This window comes from Schistocerca serialis, chromosome 3, assembly GCF_023864345.2.
Source record: "Schistocerca serialis cubense isolate TAMUIC-IGC-003099 chromosome 3, iqSchSeri2.2, whole genome shotgun sequence".
NCBI lineage: Eukaryota > Metazoa > Arthropoda > Insecta > Orthoptera > Acrididae > Schistocerca > Schistocerca serialis.
Genome location: NC_064640.1, coordinates 861,113,207 through 861,135,393, shown reverse-complemented (window position 1 = coordinate 861,135,393; position 22,187 = coordinate 861,113,207). Strand labels below are relative to the sequence as shown.

The 22,187-nt window shown below is 40.5% G+C and overlaps 1 protein-coding gene across 1 annotated transcript in view; it reads right to left on the bottom strand.

Annotated features, from left to right (window-relative positions):
- The window catches only part of LOC126471272 (calcium/calmodulin-dependent protein kinase type 1-like), a 522,524-nt gene that overhangs the window by 36,917 nt on the left and 463,420 nt on the right, over positions 1–22,187 (bottom strand). The window contains exon 7 of the mRNA XM_050099391.1: positions 2,995–3,121. Within this exon, the coding sequence (XP_049955348.1) occupies positions 2,995–3,121 (127 nt within the window). The remainder of the gene's footprint in view (positions 1–2,994; positions 3,122–22,187) is intronic.

Sequence of the window (22,187 nt, the reverse complement as noted above, 5' to 3'; positions counted from 1 at the left end):
TTGTAACTGTTAATTGATCTTTAGAGTGTGTGGTATGGAGTACAAATGAATCTATTGCTTCTTTATACAATTTAAAACATAGTGTGTATACATCTACATCTACATCTACATTGATACTCCGCAAGTAGGCAAGTGGCATAAAGTAGGAACCCTCACCAGAGATAATAACCTCAGAGACAGGGATAGTACGGTAAGCTAAGATCTCCCTAGTTTCAAAGGACTCCAAACCAGCTCTCCCTGCACTGTTACATGCAACGAAAGCAACAGTAATCCAACCATTACCAAGGCTGGAAGAAGTGGAACTTTTCATTAGAGAAAAATTAAATCTCGCGCCACAAAATAAGGTACGACGATTGCTCGTATACAAATCACTTGTAAATGTGGACGGCACCCTTGGTGCTGCTGCATCTACAGGTAAGGGGAAGAATGTTGTTAGGGGAGTAGGTAAAACTGCCCAATTTGTTCTTTTAAATGGGCCTACCTTATTTTGTGGCGCGAGATTTAATTTTTCTCTAATGAAAAGTTCCACTTCTTCCAGCCTTGGTAATGGTTGGATTACAGTTGCTTTCGTTGCATGCATGCATGAGTTTTTCTTCACAAAACAGTGTGCCTTATATGAAGAACCAATGAGTGCCAAAATTGCTTTCTTCTGCAGTATTAACATGTTTTGCACACAACTAGAGTTTCTCCATAAAACTATACCATATGATAATGTACTATGGGAAAATGAAAAATAGGATGTTCTAGCACATATTTCAGGTACATAATCCATAAATTACCTTAACAAATAAATGCTCTAGACAACTTACAACTAGTATATTTTATATGTTGACCTCGAGATAATTTATCATCTACATATACCTCCAAGAACTTAACATAACCTGGTCTGTCTGATGGAAACTTGTCTTTTACACTAAAAACTATCTACTGAGTCTTATTTTTGTTCAGTGAGAATCTATTTTCTTTATTAAAAAAAGGAAAGGAGATTAGTGTTTAAAGGCCCATCAACATTGAGGTCATTAAAGACTGAGCACAAGTTCATGTCAAAGAAGGACAAGGAGGATTGTTTATACCAAAACATATCTGAACAACTGTCTTTGCAACAAGAGTTTTAAGGCTTTTGAAATCATCGCTACTGTGAAGGGAAGTTTTATCATTTACATATAGTTCTCTACTGGATTTAATAAATGATGGCAGGTCATTAATTATTAGGAACAAGGAAGGATCCAGTACTATGGAAATAAATGCACAACTTGTTTCCCTTTTTGTATATTGGAACTACCACAGGCAGTTTAAGCTCATCAGGAAAATATCCTTAAGATGTAAACTTGTTTATAGAATATGTTGTGTCCCCACAAACAGCAACACAATCACCACCAATTCTAGGAATCTGAATAGTTTCCTGTGAAAATTGTAGAAAAAAAAAAAATGGTTCAAATGGCTCTGAGCACTATGGGACTCAACTGCTGAGGTCATTAGTCCCCTAGAACTTAGAACTAGTTAAACCTAACTAACCTAAGGACATCACAAACATCCATGCCCGAGGCAGGATTCGAACCTGCGACCGCAGCGGTCTTGCGGTTCCAGACTGCAGCGCCTTTAACCGCACGGCCACTTCGGCCGGCTGTAGAAAAAAAAAAAAAAAATAAAAAAAAAAAAAAAAAAAATGTATTGATTGCTGAAGTCACAATATTTCCCATTAGGCTCATCAGTATTAAAGCTAATGTTCAGCAGTCACTGATAATCTTTGCTAGAAATGTGTGATAATTCTGTAATGAATAAAAAGCCTGTATGCAGATTCCAGAATGAACAAGTGCCCCCTCGTCACCCCTTCCCCTTCCAGACACTTAAGTATGCAATACAGGTTGGTTGGTTTTGAGGAAGGAGACCAGACAGCGAGGTCATCGGTCTCATCGGGTTAGGGAAGGACGGGGAAGGAAGTCGGCCGTGCCCTTTGAAATGAACCATCCCGGCATTTGCCTGGAGCGATTTAGGGAAATCACGGAAAACCTAAATCAGGATGGCCGGATGCGGGATTGAACCGTCGTCTTCCCGAATGCGAGTCCACATATGCAATACATCTATTGCTTTCTGCAGTAGGTTGCAACATCAGTTGCATATATATCTACATATGGTGAGGACATCAGTTGCCCAAGTAATACACTGAAATTTTGTAAGTCATCTAAAAGTCAACTGAAGAGAGAACTTCAGATGCTAACAAACAAGTAGGTCATTTGCAGTACACAGAATGGCCTACTCCATCCCATGTATCTTGTAATGATTAACTTATTCAAGGAAAATAACAAGTTTCTACATAAGTGCATGAAATATGAGATGTAAATGTTGATATGATCTGTTCCATTGTGAACAACATATTAACTATGATGAAACACAATAAATTGAGGAAAATTATTACAATGTAAATGTGTTCTTTTAAAGTACATAATATTGGTGCACCACAAGATTCGGATCAATCATTATCCATCTGAATCCCAGTAGCGAAACACCCTTTTTTTTTAAAAAAAAAAAAGAAAGGTGAAGATCCACACATTGGCTAGTAGAATGTTCCTCATCTATATTTTAGTACCAATGTGTGTGTGTGAAGCCCCTTTCCTTTGTATGTCAGTGTCACTAAGAGATGGTTTGAATCAGAGTGGAGATGTAATCCTAAATATATGATGTGGTTTACAAATTGGAGAAGTAGCTTTGTTGCAGGTCAGAGCTTTCATGAACTCCTTTGTACAAAAGCTTTAAACATCAAGCCAATCAAGCAAGACACCCTTGCCTCACAACCAAATAGCTCAAATATCACACTATCAGTTTCATTTTTGTATGTTACATTCAAAGGGCTTTTTCAAAAGACACAAAGAAGTAAAACATGTGTTAACCTAAGTTACTTTACAAGACAAACATCTCTCTGCTGGCAACATGAAGTGATTAAGAATTTTGATGAAATATAATTGCATCATACAAAAGTTTTAAATTTACACTTACCATGGGTGTTTGAGAGCTTGCCGACATGTATATCGTTTTTCAACATCCACGCACATTAACTGCCTAATGAAATCTTTTGCTGAATCACTTATGTCATCCCAGTATGGAGAATCAAACTCAAATTCACCTGTAAAGAATAGTATTTCCTGTAAGCAATGTCATTAAAGATTCCTGTTATGTTACTGATCATCATTTTGTTATTCTGTTGGTATTAAGCTGTGGTCTTGATTAAGGAACCCACCAGTTTTCACTACAAGTGACAACAGGGAAACTGAAAATATGAATGAGAATTGCCAGTTGGCAGTTTTTAACATCTTGTATAATAATAATGGCTGTTCATATAATCACATATTTATGCAGAACCTGAATTGAAACACTAATGTCAGCCTCCAGTGTGAGAAGCAGCATATAAAGGTCAAATTCTGCCACAATATTTTCAAGAAGTTCAGATCAATCGCATCTCTGGCAGTCATATGGTGAGTGCTACAACAAACAAATGTGGCACAACTGCTCAGACCAAGACACTGAGTACTCTTCCCGTAACTAGAACAGGCAACTGAAGAACAGGGCCCAGCATCATGGGGAAACAATACAGCCATACATAAAAAAATGTTTTGGCCCTATGCCACACCATAAATTCAAATATGACAGACACCAACAAAATCTGACGGTTGACATGTCACAGAAGAAATGTACCATGCTCTTCCAGTGAAAGATTTCACATTGGCAGAGGAATTAATCAAGTGGTGCCAGAAAATCAAGGAAACGCAGAAGAAGAGAGTTGGATGAAAGAGGTATGACCAATTGCTGAATGCGGAAAGACCACCATGAGCTCATCTCTCTCATATGGCAGATGGTAAGAGACAAGAAAGAGTAATATACAGCAGCCAGAAATGCCAGCCCAAGTACACAAGAGATATCAGCCATGAATGGCATCCCCATACGTCAAAAGATAATAGAAAATGTTTAAGAAGAGGTGTATTGATCTTTGACATCAATGTACATATACATCTACAACATGTGACAAAAGTATGCGGACACCTGGCTGAAAATGACTTACAAGTTCGTGGCACCCTCCATCGGTAATGCTGGAATTCAATATGGTGTTGGTCCACCCTTGGCCTTGACAACAGCTTCCACTCTTGCAGGCATATGTTCAATCACGTGCTGGAAGGTTTCTTGGGGAATAGAAGCCCATTCTTCACGGAGTGCTGCACTGAGGAGAGGTATCGATGTTGGTCGGTGAGGCCTGGCACGAAGTCAGCGCTCCAAAACATCCCAAAGGTGTTCTATAGGATTCAGGTCAAGATTCTATCCAGGCTAGTCCATTACAGGGATGTTATTGTCATGTAACCATTCCACCACAGGCCGTGCATTATGAAGAGGTGCTCGATGGTGTTCAAAGCTGCTGTCACCATCTCTGAATTGCTCTTCAACAGTGGGAAGCAAGAAGGTGCTTAAAACATCAATGTAGGCCTGTGCTGTGATAGTGCCACGCAAAACAACTAGGGGTGCCAGCTCCCTCCATGAAAAACATGACCACACCATAACACCACAGCCTCTGAATTTTACTGTTGGCACTACACACGGTGGCAGATGATGTTTACCGGGCATTCGCCTTACCCACACCCTGTCATTGGGTGTACCATGATTTGTCACTCCACACAACGTTTTTCCACTGGTCAGTCATCCAATGTTTATGCTCCTTACACCAAGCAAGGTGTCATTTGGCATTTACCGGTGTGATGTGTGGCTTATGAGCAGCTGTTCGACCATGAAATCCAAGTTTTCTCACCTTCTGCCTAACTGTCATAGTACTTGCAGTGGATCCTGATGCAGTTTGGAATTCATGTGTGATGGTCTGGATAGATGTATGCCTATTACACATTGCGACCCTCTTCAACTGTCGGCGGTCTCTGTCAGCCAGCAGACGATGTTGGCCTGTACACTTTTGTGCTATACATGTCCCTTCGTTTTTTCACTTCACTATCACATCAGAAACAGTAGACCTAAGGGTGTTTAGGAGTGTGGAAACCTCGCATACAAGTGTATGACATAAGTAACACACAATTACCTGACCATGTTCGAAGACTGTGAGTACCTTGGAGTGCCCCATTCTGTTCTCACAGAATGTCTAATGACTACTGAAGTTGCTGTTATGGAGTACCTGGCAGTAGGTGGCAGCACAATGCACCTAATATGAAAAACATATGTTTTTGGGGGTGTCCGGATACTTTTGATCACATAGTGTATGTACATACTCCACAAGCCACTGTATGGTGTGTGGTGGAGGAAACTCCATACCACTACTAGTCATTTCCTTTCCTGTTCCACTTGCAAATAGAGCGAGTGAAAAATTACTATCTACATGCCTCCATAAGAGCCCTAATTTCTCTTTTCTTTTCTTCATGGCCCTTAATGACATGTACAATGGTGGCCGAAGGATCACTCTGCAGTCAGCTTCAAATAACATTTCTCTGCATTTTCTCAATAGTGTTTCCTCAAAAAGAGTGTTGCTTTCTTTCTAGGGATTCCCATTTGAGCTGCTGAAGCATCTCTGTATCACTTGTGTGTTTGAATCATCACTGATGGCCAACCTACCTGGGCGCTAGTCAAATCAGGAACTTTGTAATATTGGATGCTTAACATTGTCAGATAAAGAAGATTATGTTTTGTGATACTAAAGCAATTGTGCTGAAGGTCAAAAATGGAAAATATGTCCAGCTGACAGGTGCATGTATTGCACAAATAACTCTCAGCCTTTCAAATTTGTTGCTTTAGGGGAACATAGTCATGATGTTATTCTTGGATGGAATTGCAGGCATCATAAGCAGTCATAGACTGTGGAAGATAAGAGCTAGATATTGATGAAGCTATTCCAACAAGCACACACACAACGAAGATTGCTCTGGATGGTTGTTTATCACTGGAGACCGTGTTATTTTGCAGTAGTAAATAACACTGGCTTTTGTCATCCTTTGAGATACTCAGTTAAACTGCAAAGCTTTTGTCAATTGCAAAAGGCTGTTCAGGCTCACAAAAGGAATATGCACAGCAGTGACTTTCAGAAGCATTGAAGGTAGTCACTGGGAAATCTGGATCACTGTCATGAGCAGTCAAAACTTAGCCCTAAAGGGACGTGTGTAGAGACTACTGAACTAGTCCAGGAAGGGTAGTTTGGTGTCACTGACAAAGAATCATGCTCCACAACTACAATGTAAGGGAAGAAGCTACTACTCAACTGCCAATAGGATCTAGCCTGGCCAAGGAACCATATCAGTGAGTGGTAGCCATTCTGTGTCAATTTTTCATATGCTTTCATATCGATAGTGGATAGTGGAGAAAACACAGACCAAGAGTCCCATGATAGAACACCGTATCAACACTGGGGATCATCCACCAATTAGCCAGCACTCATAGGATGCCACCAACTGAACAACAGATGATCCGGGAGGAAGTCGAGAAAATGCTGCAAGATAACATCTTTGAACCTTCAGAGCACCTTCCTGCGATCCTTGTGAAGAAGAGGAATGGCACATGGCATTTCTGCATTGACTAACAATGACTGAATAAAATCAAGAAGAAAGATGCCCATCCACTGGCATGCTCTGATTACACCCTAGGTAACTTGAAAGGTGCAAAGTATTACTCCACTAAGGACATGGAGACAGGTTACTGGCAAATTGAGATGGTAAGGCTTACTGGGTAAAGACTGCCTTCAGAACTCCTGAAGGCCTCTATGAGTTTAACATTATGCTGTTTGGACTATGTAATGGTCCATCCACCTTTGAATGCATGATGGAAACCGGCTTTGATACCTTTAATGTGTGGAGTGTTTTACTGTTTGGAATACAGTATTTTTTAAGATGTTTGAAAATATCTAAGCCATCTGATAACTGTGTTGAAGTGTCTTCAGACTGCTGGTCTCTGCCTGAATCTGTAAAAGTGCCTCTTCATTGCCCAACAGATAAAAATCTTGGGGTACCTACTGAATGGTGGTGGAACCAATCCTGATCCACAGAAAGAAAATAAGAACATTCACAAATTTTCTGACTTGGCACATCCATGACATGAGAAGTTTTCTTGGAATGTGCTCATACTATCATCAATTAATAATGGACTTCTGTACCAAGGCATGTCTATTACAAGAAGTATTGCATGAGGGGGGCGGGGGTTCAAAATTTTCCTGTAATGAGAAGTAAGAAAGATCTTTTCTGGTAAATGGAAATGAGCGTTTGGCGTCATTGGCCGGGAGGCCCCTCGCGGGGCAGGTCCGGCCGCCATAGCGCAGGTCTTATTACATTCGGCGCCACATTGGGCGACCTGCACGCCGGATGGGGATGAAATGATGATGAACACAACACAACACCCAGTCCCTGAGCGGAGAAAATCTCCGACCCAGCCGGGAATCGAACCCAGGCCCAGAGGACGGCAATCCGTCACGCTGACCACTCAGCTACTGGGGCGGACATCTTTTCTGGTGCTTAAGGAGGTGCTAACATCATCTCCAATCCTAGGATTATGTGTTGAGAATGTCAAGGCAGAACATCACATGGATGGTAATGGTTTTGAAAATGGGGGCTGTTCTAACACAAATTTAGGAAGGTGCTGAAGATGAAATGTTACCAGAGATTAACTGCTCTACAATTGAGAAAGCGTGCCTTGCAGTGTTTGGCCCATCAACAATTTCTGGCCACATTTATTTGACAAACCATACATCACTGTGACACACCACCATCCTCTCCTGGCTGACTAGCCTGAAGGGCCCATTGGTTGACTGGCAAGATGGGCACTTTGGCTTCAGGAGTGTGACATGTCTGTGGTATACAAAAGTGGACACAAACACAAGGACACCAACTGCCTTTCAAGGAATCCTTTGGTGGAACACAGTAATGTGGATGAAATCTCATCCATCGCTGCATTAAATCACACTACTGCTGAACAGATTACACAAGGAGAATTCCAATTAATAAACAGGGGGCCTGTGATAAAATGGGGCATAAATGGTCTCCAACCTCTAGGCACCTGTTATTCATCAAGACTCTAAACAGAATCAGCTTTGAGTGTCATCTCTACCAATATGTTAGACATTATGTGAGCCACTGTAGGATATGCAAATGATGGAAGCACATGCCGCAGTTACGTCCAGAGCACCTGGTACCAGTATCACCTGCAGCAGCACCATTCTACCAAATTGGTATTGACCTCCCAGGGAGATTCCCAAAGCCAACAAATGGGAATTGGTAGATAATAGTCTGCACTGACTACTTCAAACTGCTATGCTGTTACTAAAGCTGTTCTGACTGCTGTAGCTATGGAAATTGAAAAGTTACATGTAGAAGACATCATTTTGAAGTGTCGAATGCCTTGTGTGATACCAATTGTAGAAAAGTTTTCCAGTCAAACCTAGTATCAGAGTTAATTTCATGTTTAGACATCACTCACAGGATGACGCTGGCTATCACACACAGATGAATGGCCTCAAAGAACACATTAATAAGACCCTAGCAGATACACTCTTGATGTATGTTGACAATGACCAGAGAAATCAATATACAATACTACCCACTCAGACATTTGCAAAGCAAAGTACTACAGGCTTCACACCATTCTTTCTGGTCCAAGGTGATGAGCCTGAAACGACAATGGATGCACTTTCCCACTTCAACTGAGGATGACTACATGACACACCTCATCACTAGCTCCAAAGAAGCAAGACAACTAGCTCACTATATTCTAAGATGGTATCTGTTCTTTCAGACATGTCCGAAAGAACAGATACCGTCGGTGACCATGCAGCTCATTAGAATGAAATTACAATGAAATGAACACCCTCAGCTGCTTACAGGCGTTGGCATATGTCAACGGGGACAGATGAAAATGTGTGCCCCGACCAGGACTCGAACCCGCGATCTCCTGCTTACATGGAAGACACTCTATCCATCTGAGCCACTGAGGACACAGAGGATAGCGCGACTTCAGGGATTTATCTCTGGCATGCCTCCGTGGAAACCCACATTCTCAACGTATTGTTCCACACTACATTTGTAGCGTCCCCGCCTGTTATACTCATTACTCGCGGCGTGTTGCCAATTCCCGTAAGAGTTCGGGCACTGTTTGTGCATTCGCACAGAAGAAGAAGATGGTCAAGTGGCCAGTGATGGCAATGGCATGGTGATATATATATATATATATATATATATATATACACACACACACTCCTGGAAATGGAAAAAAGAACACATTGACACCGGTGTGTCAGACCCACCATACTTGCTCCGGACACTGCGAGAGGGCTGTACAAGCAATGATCACACGCACGGCACAGAGGACACACCAGGAACCGTGGTGTTGGCCGTCGAATGGCGCTAGCTGCGCAGCATTTGTGCACCGCCGCCGTCAGTGTCAGCCAGTTTGCCATGGCATACGGAGCTCCATCGCAGTCTTTAACACTGGTAGCATGCCGCGACAGTGTGGATGTGAACCGTATGTGCAGTTGACGGACTTTGAGCGAGGGCGTATAGTGGGCATGCGGGAGGCCGGGTGGACGTACCGCCGAATTGCTCAACACGTGGGGCGTGAGGTCTCCACAGTCCATCGATGTTGTCGCCAGTGGTCGGCGGAAGGTGCACGTTCCCGTCGACCTGGGACCGGACCGCAGCGACGCACGGATGCACGCCAAGACCGTAGGATCCTACGCAGTGCTGTAGGGGACCGCACCGCCACTTCCCAGCAAATTAGGGACACTGTTGCTCCTGGGGTATCGGCGAGGACCATTCGCAACCGTCTCCATGAAGCTGGGCTACGGTCCCGCACACCGTTAGGCCGTCTTCCGCTCACGCCCCAACATCGTGCAGCTCGCCTCCAGTGGTGTCGCGACAGGCGTGAATGGAGGGACGAATGGAGACGTGTCGTCTTCAGCGATGAGAGTTGCTTCTGCCTTGGTGCCAATGATGGTCGTATGCGTGTTTGGCGCCGTGCAGGTGAGCGCCACAATCAGGACTGCATACGACCGAGGCACACAGGGCCAACACCCGGCATCATGATGTGGGGAGCGATCTCCTACACTGGCTGTACACCACTGGTGATCGTCGAGGGGACACTGAATAGTGCACGGTACATCCAAACCGTCATCGAACCCATCGTTCTACCATTCCTAGACTGGCAAGGGAACTTGCTGTTCCAACAGGACAATGCACGTCCGCATGTATCCCGTGCCACCCAACGTGCTCTAGAAGGTGTAAGTCAACTACCCTGGCCAGCAGGATCTCTGGATCTGTCCCCCATTGAGCATGTTTGGGACTGGATGAAGCGTCGTCTCACGCGGTCTGCACGTCCAGCACGAACGCTGGTCCAACTGAGGCGGCAGGTGGCAATGGCATGGCAAGCCGTTCCACAGGACTACATCCAGCATCTCTACGATCGTCTCCATGGGAGAATAGCAGCCTGCATTGCTGCGAAAGGTGGATATACACTGTACTAGTGCCGACATTGTGCATGCTCTGTTGCCTGTGTCTATGTGCCTGTGGTTCTGTCAGTGTGATCATGTGATGTATCTGTCCCCAGGAATGTGTCAATAAAGTTTCCCCTTCCTGGGACAATGAATTCACGGTGCTCTTATTTCAATTTCCAGGAGTGTGTGTGTGTATATATATATATATATGCAGCAGCATGTTCATTCGACTCGAGGCAGCCGCGCGAAGCACACAGCCATGCTTTATTCGAGCAGCATGTGAACATCCAAAAATTCAATCATATTACTACACATGGCTGTGTGCTTCGTGCGGCTGCCTCGAGTCGAATGAACATGCTGCTGCCTCTCGACACAGTTATCAAGCACCATGACGTCAGAACTTCCGGCACCCACTCGCGCGCACAGAGCCAGTGCGCCTTATCAGTGTTGCGCAATCTTGATTTTCCAGCAACACGGGCCTAGTAATACTAGGGCCCGTGTTGCCCGGCAGCCTCGCTCAGCGGCTAAGTCCCTCTCAAGGTCACACGCCTTACACTGCGGCATACAGTATATGCACATAGTCAAAACACCAGACAGCCATGGATATTTTTTTAGGATTAGGATCTTTATTAGGAATGGTAATACAAAGTGATATCTCCTTGTACAAGAATATATTTAGTCAAAACACCAGACAGTTTGCACCAAACATTTATCTTCTCATCTGCATTAATCTTACGACAATAGCTTGCTGTTGTGAGAGGTACTGGCAAAGCTCTTGAAGGATTGGAAGCCTACAATGAGAGGGACATTATTTCTTATCGCACTTTTGCAATTGGAGTTATACCTAACCGTAATTATGGAACATGTGGTGTTACAACAGACAAGCCATTTTCACTTTACACAAGGAATCGTCATAAGATTAATGCAGATGAGAAGATAAATGTTTGGTGCAAACTGTCTGGTGTTTTGACTAAATATATTCTTGTACAAGCTGTGTTTTGACTAAATATATTCTTGTACAAGGAGATATCACTTTGTATTACCATTCCTAATAAAGATCCTTATCCTAAAAAAACATCTTATCAGCTACTGAAGCATCTTTCTCTTCTGTGGGTTGCAGGGGTTACGACCCCTGAGGAGGTGGGTGGGTTTTATTTCATGGCTGTGTGAATTCGCCTTATGCTGCTGTGTAAGGCATGTGACCTTGGCTGCGCATATACTGTATGCCGCAGTGTAAGGCGTGTGACCTTGAGAGGGACTTAGCCGCTGAGCGAGGCTGCCGGGCAACACGGGCCCTAGTATTACTAGGCCCGTGTTGCTGGAAAATCAAGATTGCGCAACACTGATAAGGCGCGCTGGCTCTGTGCGTGCGAGTGGGGGCCGGAAGAACAGATACCGTCGGTGTCCCGGTCGGGGCACACATTTTCATCTGTCCCCATTGACATATGTCAACGCCTGTAAGCAGCTAAGGGTGTTCATTTCATTGTAACTTGCTCACTTATGGGCCCTGAACATCCAGGAGATTGACAAGGAGCAGTACAATACCAAGAAATGACCAGTGAGATACAGCCAAAAAGGCCTGTTTTGAATTTTTATGCCTGTGCAGAAGGTATGACTATGAAAAAAATTACTAAGGTGCTACTTTGGACCGTATCATATCCTTTGTCACTCGTCAGACATGACATAGGAAGTCGAGGATTATCATCAGTCATCAAGAAGAGAAAATTGAAGAGACACCATCTATGTACTTGATATGAAACCCTACTACTACAGGTTAGAGGCACAGGCTGGCTATGGGAAAGTGAAAGAAACTGAAGGCCCAATCAACTATTGCAAAGCTTTGGTGAGAGGGGCTAACTTAAATGCTCAACACAATGACGAGGTTATAGCAACATGACCAAAATGTGAAGATCCACCAGTGCCACCATAGAGAGGACCACTGAGAAGATCTAGGTCCAGCATGCTGTAGTCAGCTTCAATAAGATTTTCTGAAACAGCAGTTTACTGTTTACTGTTTACTGTTTGTCCACAAGAGGGAGCAATGCTGTGAGATATGTCGCACAAAGTGTGGCATACTGGTTAGCGTCATGCTATTTGGTTGCCATGCTGTGGGTCACTAGTTCAAACCTGATCACCAGCAATTGTTCATTATTTAGTCTTTACTGTTTTTGGAATGATCATGAAATACCTTATATTTGTATGTTATGGAATATTCAATGTTTGTATAAACAAGTGCATTCTTTGTTCAGGAGAGCAGTTCTGTTCTGGATGTATGTTGGAGGCAGTAATAAACACACTTTTAGTACTAAGTGTTGCACTTCACTGATGACCCTGCATTTGGATTTTGACTTGATTGTGGTTTCCATGTGAACGTGTTATTAAAGCACTCCACTCACCCACATTTCTTCTAGACACCTTTTGTTCTATTCACTTTGAGAGACACAGTTAAATCTAACAGAGATTTACTCCAAGAAATAGCTGTAATAACACCTATCTCAGCAAGCAGTGTGTGAAAACACTAATGGTATCTGTTAATGGTCATCTTGTAAACACCATGAGCTGCATCTAAAACTTTTAATAGCCAAACTGGTATTAGGGTGTAGAACCCATCATCAGTGGCCTCTCACAGTACACAGGTTTTAGTGTATATTACCACTGTCAGATCTTAAATGGTAACATTTCTTTGTCTCATTGCACACAAATTTGTGCTTTCAACATTGCAGAACAGTCAGTAATCATGATCATCTAATATATAAGACACTATCAGCCTCGATTGCAGTAGTAATGAAACCAACCTTTACCTAGGTTTCAGCCCAAATAATTGAGCCTTCTTCAGAAGATATACCTGAATCTATAATTTGTCTAAGAGGGCATGGTCTAGAAATAAAACTAAAACAGCCTGAATAGGCATAGTCACATTTTCAAAATGCGGTACGTAAGTACTGCATCAACACCAAGATGTAACTTAAGCTCTGGCATGTGCCTCGTCTCCATGGACACTGTGTGGTGGGCCTCGGGAGCTCACGTGAAACTAAGTAGGACTAGATAACGCACTGCAAATCAACATGGTGGGGAACATCGCGCATGTCTGAGACCATGGTGATGAAGTGGCGTTGTTCGTTCACTCACACATTATTTTTAGTAATAAGATAAAAAATTAATCTTGATAATATTCTTCATTCAGTGCATGTCAGCAATAAGAAGTATATCTACATCAACTGATAAAAACACCTACTCGACCGACTGTGTACAGGTTAACCGAGATTATTTCATTATCGCGTTTACATACTACTGTTTGTCTGTTTTATGTCCTATGTCATCTTTCATTATAACGATGGGTGCATTATGCAGCATTTATTGTGAGGCCCACAGCACAGCGTCCATGGAGATGAGGTGCATGCCAGAGCTTAAGTTAAGTCTCGGTGTTGTCGTAGTACTTATGTACCGCATTTTTAAAATGTGACTACACCTATTCAGGCTGTTTTAGTTCTGTTTCTAGACCATGCCCTCTTAGACAAATTATAGATTCAGGTATATCTTCTGAAGAAGACTTAATAATCTGGGCTGAAACCTAAGTAAAGTTTGGTTTCATTACCCCAAGCGAGGCTGATAGTTTCTTATATAGCACACAAATTTCATATAATTTAAACATGGAACAGACAGTTCCACATTTGCATGACATGACAGCTGGATCCAAAGTGACCATCAAATGTCACTGTTTGAGATCTGACAACAGTAATGTACACAACAACCTGCATACTGTGAGAAGCCACCAATAATGGGTTCTACATCTACATCTACATCTACATCTACATACATCCTCTGCTAGCCACTGTATGGTACATGGTGCAGGTTACCTTATACTGTTACTAGTCATTTCCTTTTCTGTTCCACTCGCAATCTGAATGAATGAAAAAAACAACCATCTGTATGCTTCCGTATGACACAGAAATTATGATAAGAGAAATCAGGGTGATTTCTCTTATCTTAATTTCTTGGTCCTTACATGAAATTTACATTGCCACCAGTAGAATTGTGCTGCAGTCAGAATCAAATGTCAGTTCTATAACTTTTCTCCATAGTGTTTTGGAGAAAGAATGTCTTCCCAGCAGGGATTCCCATTTGAATTCACAAAGCATCTCCATAATACTTACTTTTTGACTGAACCTACTGGTAACAAATCTAGCAGCATGCCTCTGAATTGCTTCAATGTCTTTCTGACCTAGTGAGGATTCTCTCCTGGGCTCATGACCATATCCGTAGGACCCCAGTTGACTAGAAAACTGTGGCCTGGTCAGATGAGTCCTGATTTCATTTGGTAAGAGCTGATGATAGAGTTTGACTGTGGCACAGACCCTATAAAGCCGTGGATCCATGGCAACAAGGCACTGTGTAAGCTGCTGGTGGTTCCATAATGGTGTTGACTGTGTTTACATGAAATGGACTGGATCCTCTGGTCCCACTGAACTGATTGTTGACTGGAAATTGTTATGTTCAGGCACTTTGAGACCATTTGCAGCCTTTCATGACCTTCATCTTCCCAAATAATGTTCAAAATTTTATGGATGGCAATGCGACATGTCATCAGGCCACAACTGTTCACAATTAGTTTGAAGGACATTCTGGACAATTTGAGTGAATGGTTTGGCCAGCAAGATTGCCCTACATGAATCCCATCAAAAATTTATGGAACATAATCAAGAGGTCAGTTCATGCACAAAATCTTGCACCTGCAACACTTTTGCAATTATCGACAGCTATAGAGGCAACACGGCTCAGTATTTCTGCAGTTGAAGAGGAAATTAAAATAGCTGAAGAGGAAATTAAAACACACAAAAGTAAAAAACAAGATCTTAATGGCTCAGAGAGGGAACAAAATAGATGTAAAGTATACCCACTTACTATCCTGCGGTCAACATTTGGAGCATTAGGAACAAGCTGTTAGAGCTGGAACATTTTTGTAAAATAAAAAAATGTGATGTACTGTGTGTCTCAGAACGATGGCTTACAGAATATGAAGTAGATTTGTTCATACCTAACGAGTACATTCTGGCAGGTATAATGTGTAGAAACAAGAGAAAAAATGGAGGGGCCATAATATTTATCAGACAATGTATACAATTCTCTAAAATAGGATAGGCCAAAATATTGTAAGTGTTCATTTGTATAGATCTCCAAATGATGATGTTAACTAATTTTTTGAGAAATTTGAATAGATGATGAGAAAAATCTTAAAACTCAAAACAAATGTAGCAATATGTGGTGGTTTCAACATTGACTTGCTAGACACAGAGGAACTCAACACAAAAACATTCTTAAACCTACTCAAATTATTGAATCTATATTATACTAACAATAGCCTGACAGATGGAAATGCCTGTTTGGACAATATTATAGGTAATTTTTCAAGAGACCTATAAAGTGTAAGCATTGCAGATGAATGTTTTGCAGATCATGGTCCTCTGCTCCTAACATACCAGTAATACACAGTCAGAAAACAATTATAAGGTTGCAAATAAGAAGCCAAGTATGACATGCGTGGACTGCAACTGATTATCCAGCTACATAATAAAAAGGACACTACACCTCATTTGCAATCCACTTGGTTTTATTATGAATAAATGCTTAGAAGTTGGAGTTTTCCCTGAACAGCTCAAAATCTCCAAAGTTATACCCATATACAAAAAGGGGGAAAAACACCTCCCTGAAAACTATAGACCAGTGTCTATTGTACCAATCTTTTCCAAAATATTTGAGGCATTTTTCCACAAACTGTTAAGCAACTATTTTGAAAAGTATGACGTTCTCTGTAATAGACAGCACTGTTTTCGACAATGGAAAAATACCACCTCTGCAGTCCTTGAAATAGTTAATACGGCATTAACTGCATTTGAAAATAAACAAAGTCTCACATCAACTTTGTGATCTGTGTAAGGCGTTTGATTGAATCCCCTCTGACATCCTACTAGCAAACTAAAGTATTATGGTATAAATAATACAGAGTTAGAAATAATCAACTCTTATCTGAATAACAGGAGACAATCTGCATCAATTCAAAATAGATACTCTTCTATGAATAGTGTCACATCTGGTGTACCTCAGGACTCTGTCCTTGGTCCTTTCTTATTCATTGTTGCAATTAATGATTTGCCATCTTATTTTGGGCCTGAGTCAGTTATCTGCTATGCGGATGACACAACGTTGATCAGCACAGATTGAGAAGCTACACTGGAAGTCACAGGACACTCTCACCTTAACATTACTTTGGTTCTCGGCTAACAAACTTCTATGTAATCCAGAGAAAGCTCAGCATCTGTGGTTGTGATTGGCTAAAGAGGTAGAAGCAAAATCTGTAAAACTGCTTGGAATACACATTGATTCCAAACTTAACTGGCAACCCACATCAACCAGGTCTGTAAAAGTTATCAAGGGTGTCCTATCTCACCTGGAAACCTTCTCATCTAGTGAGTAACAAATATCTCAGAACAGCTTACTTTGGACTTTTTCAGTCTCATATATCTAATGGGCTATTACTATGGGGCCACTCATGTCATGTCAGTGATGTACTACTGATGCAGAAAAAGGTGCTACGAATAATGTGCAAGGGAACACTGCTGTCCCTTATTCATCAAAATGAAAATAATGACAGTGATAAATCTTTATATTTATGCATCAATGATATATGCCAAACAGCAATGAACAGAATTGAACACCAGAGAGAAACAAAGAGAATATTGACATTCCTAGACATGGGCTGACAAAAACAGACAACTCTCACAAAGTGAACTGTTTGGAATTATTTAACAAATTACCACATACTGCACTCAATACACCTTTCAATAATTTTAAAAGTAAACTGCACAAACAGTTAATAGACAATCCGTACTAAAGTCTTAGAGAATTCTTGGATACTTGCAACATCGAAATTGAGCTTAAAGTCTATGATTGCAATTCTGTACGAATGATTAATGTAGCATAAATAATTTGTACTTTTAATGTGAACACTAACTAACATAGTAACTTTATATGTATCTTGATGTCATTATAAAGCCTATTTCACTACATGTTCTCAATGTCAATTAAAGAATCTGACTACGCCAGGCAAAAAGGAGGGCCGACATGATATTAGGAGTTATGAATGACTTTTATCACCACAGTGTACAGCAGTTGGGTCCAGTGTGACCAATGTGTCTGTTTAAGGTTTGACAGCAGTAATTTACAAAACCAATGAACTGTGAATGCCACTGATGATGGATTCTACACCCAAACGCTGATTTGGCTATTCAACTTTTTAAAGTTTTTTTCCTGGTGTTTACAAAATGCCATTTAACAAATGTTTACAAGCTGCAGACAACCAAGTATTCAAGGTTTTTGCTAATGGCAGTACATGAATCTGAAGTGATTTGAAGGCAACTATCAATGCACAATCATAAATCCATCTGAAACCAATCCAGCTTCCTGAAGCAGTAATGGTGAGACTGGCTGGGAGTCAGTACTTTTCCAAAATAGACCTTGTGTAACCATACTTGCAGTTGCTACTAGATGCACAGATGTAACACTTATTAGTAGTGAACATACCCTTTGCTATGTATCGGTATAATCACTTACCTTTTGGCACTTACTGTGCACTGGCCATATTCAAATATTATTCTGAGCAGTTGATACAGCTTATGCCTAAAATTGCACTAATTACATACACAATATTTTTGGAACAGATGTAACATGGAAACAGTACATGCAAAACTTTCAGATGCTCTTCACCTGTTTTTTTAAATTTTTTATATGGTTATGTTGTTGGCTCAACAAGCATAGTAATGGTAGTCTCAAGTCTATGTCAGACCACCTGGAAGCAATCATCAAATTATCAGTGTCCAAAAGCCTCAAGTAACTGCTATCTTTTAAGGAAAAAGTCAACTACTGTGGCAAATTTATACCCAAGGCAGATCAAATTGCATGTCTACTAAGAATACGTCAAAGATGTGTGTGAAGTTTGAGTGGTTTGATGCATGTCAGCAGTTGCTGTCTCAAATAAAAAAAAATAAAAAAAATATAGCTTTGAATCTCCTCCCTGTCTGGCAACTTTCAACCAAGGCACATGCCTCATGCTAGGGACCAATGTGGCATAATATAGTATTGGTGCTGTGCTGCATATTTGCTGATCTCCTCTTCACAATCATCACCTTCTCATCTGGGCTCATTGTTGATATGATGCTGGACCCCTTTGGCAGAGCTGGAGCCTTTCCCAGTTGGTCACACAATCACCCATGTCACTATAATCCTATGTAGCATATAAAGGGCGAGTTCTTTACTATGACTGCATATCAACCCTGATAGCAGGTCAGAGACAAACATGCTGTTAAGCATAACTAATAAAATATTGTCTTTTGAGACACACTGTTAAACAGCAAACATAATCCTAGACATTAACTCACTGCACTTTATAGATTTCATGACCACATGGCAATACATAACTTACTGTTATTGTATTAAGCCTATCACTATTCCATACACAGTGCAATGATCTTGTGTTACTATGGATATGATTTGTATTATTACTCTGGCCTGTGTATCAATGTCTTTAGCAGACTTGGTTTGCTATTTAGTTTTTGCTTTCAAACTGGGCTTAACATCCCACAGTTTTAATGTTTGCAGTATCCTCACAGTTTAAAGCAAGTGCCTGAATGTAGTTCCTTCTTAATGTAAATCTATTGTTTTAGTGTTTTACTTACTTGGTATGAAGGTTTTTGACCTTGCATTTGCAAATGCTGTTATAGATCTAAAAGCAGAGGAACATGTAAGTAAAATACAAAAGCCACAAATACCAAAATGTATTAATAATAACATTTTTAGAACAAGACCTGAAATGCACTTACATAACTATGAATGCTCCAGCACAGTTGAAGCTGCTGAACCGTTGAAAATGCAAGAAATAGAAGTTAAGAAGCTACGTGGAGTCTTTCAAAAACTCTGGGAAACAGAATCTGTACCAGAAGATTGGAAAACAGCATAAATTCATACAACCCACAAAAACGAAATAAAACTGACCCCAACAACAATAAAGGAATCGTTGAATGCAAGTTTTCACAGCCAGTATTTTCAATATTACTGAATTTGTTTTATGGACATTAGATCACTGTCCAAGGCAGAGAATTATGTCTTGGACCACAGCCCAATGCCCATAAAATGAATATCAGCCATAATTATAGAGGAAATTCCTTCCTTCTACTGACTTACAAAATTCTCTCAAGAGCATTACAAAACAGACTGGAAAGCCAGCTGGGTTGACAGTTAGGAGAGTCCTTAGGAGGGTTTAGAAAAGGACAATCCTGTGCAGAAAAAAATTTAAATCTGGAATTTATAATGAGGTATAGAAGAACAAGAGGGAAAAAGCATTTATACAACATCTGCAGACTTGAAAAAAGCATATGATTTGACTGAAAGGCTATTAAACACCTTAAAATAGTTTAGGGGTGACATCAACTTAGATAATCATAAAAGACAGACAAACAAATAGAAAAGGCGAAATTAATTTTTTAGATGAAACCTCACAGCCTTTCAAGACCAAAATTGGTGTAAGTCAAGGAGATGGATAGTCCCCACTGCTGTTCAGTTGTGCACTAGAAAAGGTAATCAGGGAATGGAGGGAATGAACAGAAAAAGAAGGAATTTAAAAAATAAAAATTGGGAGAATAGGGGATAATCTGAGAATTGATTGATTGGCTTTTGCATATTATCTTACCACCTTAGCTGCATCTATAGAAGTTGCAACAAGACAGCTTCGAAGCAAGCCATTGTGTATCTTTTGAAAAATCAGATCATGAGCATGTGTTGAAAAGTAATGCCTCCACATTTTTTAAGTGAAAACTCAAAGTTTTTTTTAAACAAAACAAATGTCTTTATTCTTTATGTCTACATATTTGCAGCCCTCTTAAACTAGAGGGCTCCGAATAGTAGCATGTAACATGGAGTTGCTAAATGTAATAATGTCAGAGCATGAGAAACAGCTCACTGTAACAGAGTTTAGAATTCAAAGAGTTCATCCACACTTGGAGCATCCTCTCCTTCAGCATGACAATAGCAGACAACACATGAGCACTGTGACATCAGCAGCAAGCCGACATCTGGGGTTCACTGTCACCACTCATCCTCAGTATAGTCCTGACTTGACTCCAAATGATTTTCATCTGTTTCCAGAACTTAAAGAACACCCTAAAGGACCTCATTTTGATAGTGATGAAGTTGTGCAAGCAGGTGTAAGGTTCTAGCTCCATCAACAAATTCAAACATTCTACAGTGACAGTATCAACAAACTGTTTCTCATTGGGAAAAATGTGTGTGCTGCCTGGGTGACTATGTTGAGAAATAAATACGTAGACATGAAAATAATGACATAGAATTCTGATAACATTTGTCTTATTTAAAAAGCTTCAAGAGTTTCCACATAAAAAATTCAGAGGCATTACTTTTCAGCACGACCTCGTATATGAGAGCTGCAATGGAGGCTCCAAAACTACATGGAAACTGATTATAGAACAACAACAAAGCTTACAAAATTTAAATTTCTAGGTGAAATAACACAACCAAATGCTTTGGTCAAAGAAGCTAACTTATCAAGGGCAAAGAAAATGGATGTGGCTTTTCAATTAACAAAAAGACCGTGTAACAAGAGATATATTTCAATAAATGCAGAACTCTAGCACTACAACACTGTCATTATACCAGGATGCTTTTAGGCTTCAGACTGTCTTTCATTAAATACAGCCAAATAATTAGGTGAAATAGAAAAGAAGGAAAGGAAAATAATTGGGAAAAGTGTAGGACTAAAATATGACAATGGGAAACAGAAATTAAGAAGCAATAAAGAAGTTTATGAAGTTATAGAACCAGTATTTGTCACAATGAGGATAAGAAGAGTTGTACTCTATGGAAACCCCAAAAGGCTCCATGAAAAAAGAATTATCTTTTTCCACAGACACCCAAAAATTTAAATGACATGGATCAAAGAACTTAAAGCAGACCTGAGGGCAATGCAAATAATGGAGGCAGAAATTGGAGAAAAGTAAACAATTTCAAAGGCTTCTGCAAGGAAACGCAGAAAAATACATGTACAATTGGCTCTGAGCACTATGGGACTTAACATCTATGGTCATCAGTCCCGACATGTACAAAATGGACAAAACCAAGAAGAGAAAAACACAGGGAAAGAATGAAAAACTACTGAAAAGAAAAAGGAAGAAAAGAAAGAAAGAAGAAATAAGTTATTTCATGTGGTCCTCAGTAGTCCAAACCAATATAAAACAACAACAACAACAACAATAATAATAATAATAATAATAATAATAATTATTATTATTATTATTATTATTGTTATTTAGGAATAACAGATACCATCAAATGACGTAGAGACTGAAATTAACTACATCGATGCTCAACATTCTGTGTAATTCTACAACAAGATGCAAACAATGGAATTTTTTTAAAGCATAAGTGAGGATACTTTTAGGTTTACAGCTTATGCTGGCCTGTAAAATATCCCAACTCCTCATTTTCCTGCTTACAGACTGAAGTTACTCAATTCATTTTTTCTCTTCCTACTCCAGTCCCTTCTTTTCACAATGTCCCTTCCAAGTAACCTTCCTGTCATTATTCCCTCTTCAGTCCATTGATTACTGCATTTGCATAGTGTTTCTCCACTTACTCTGTTGGTTGGTACTCATCTTTCCAGTAACTGTAGACACAC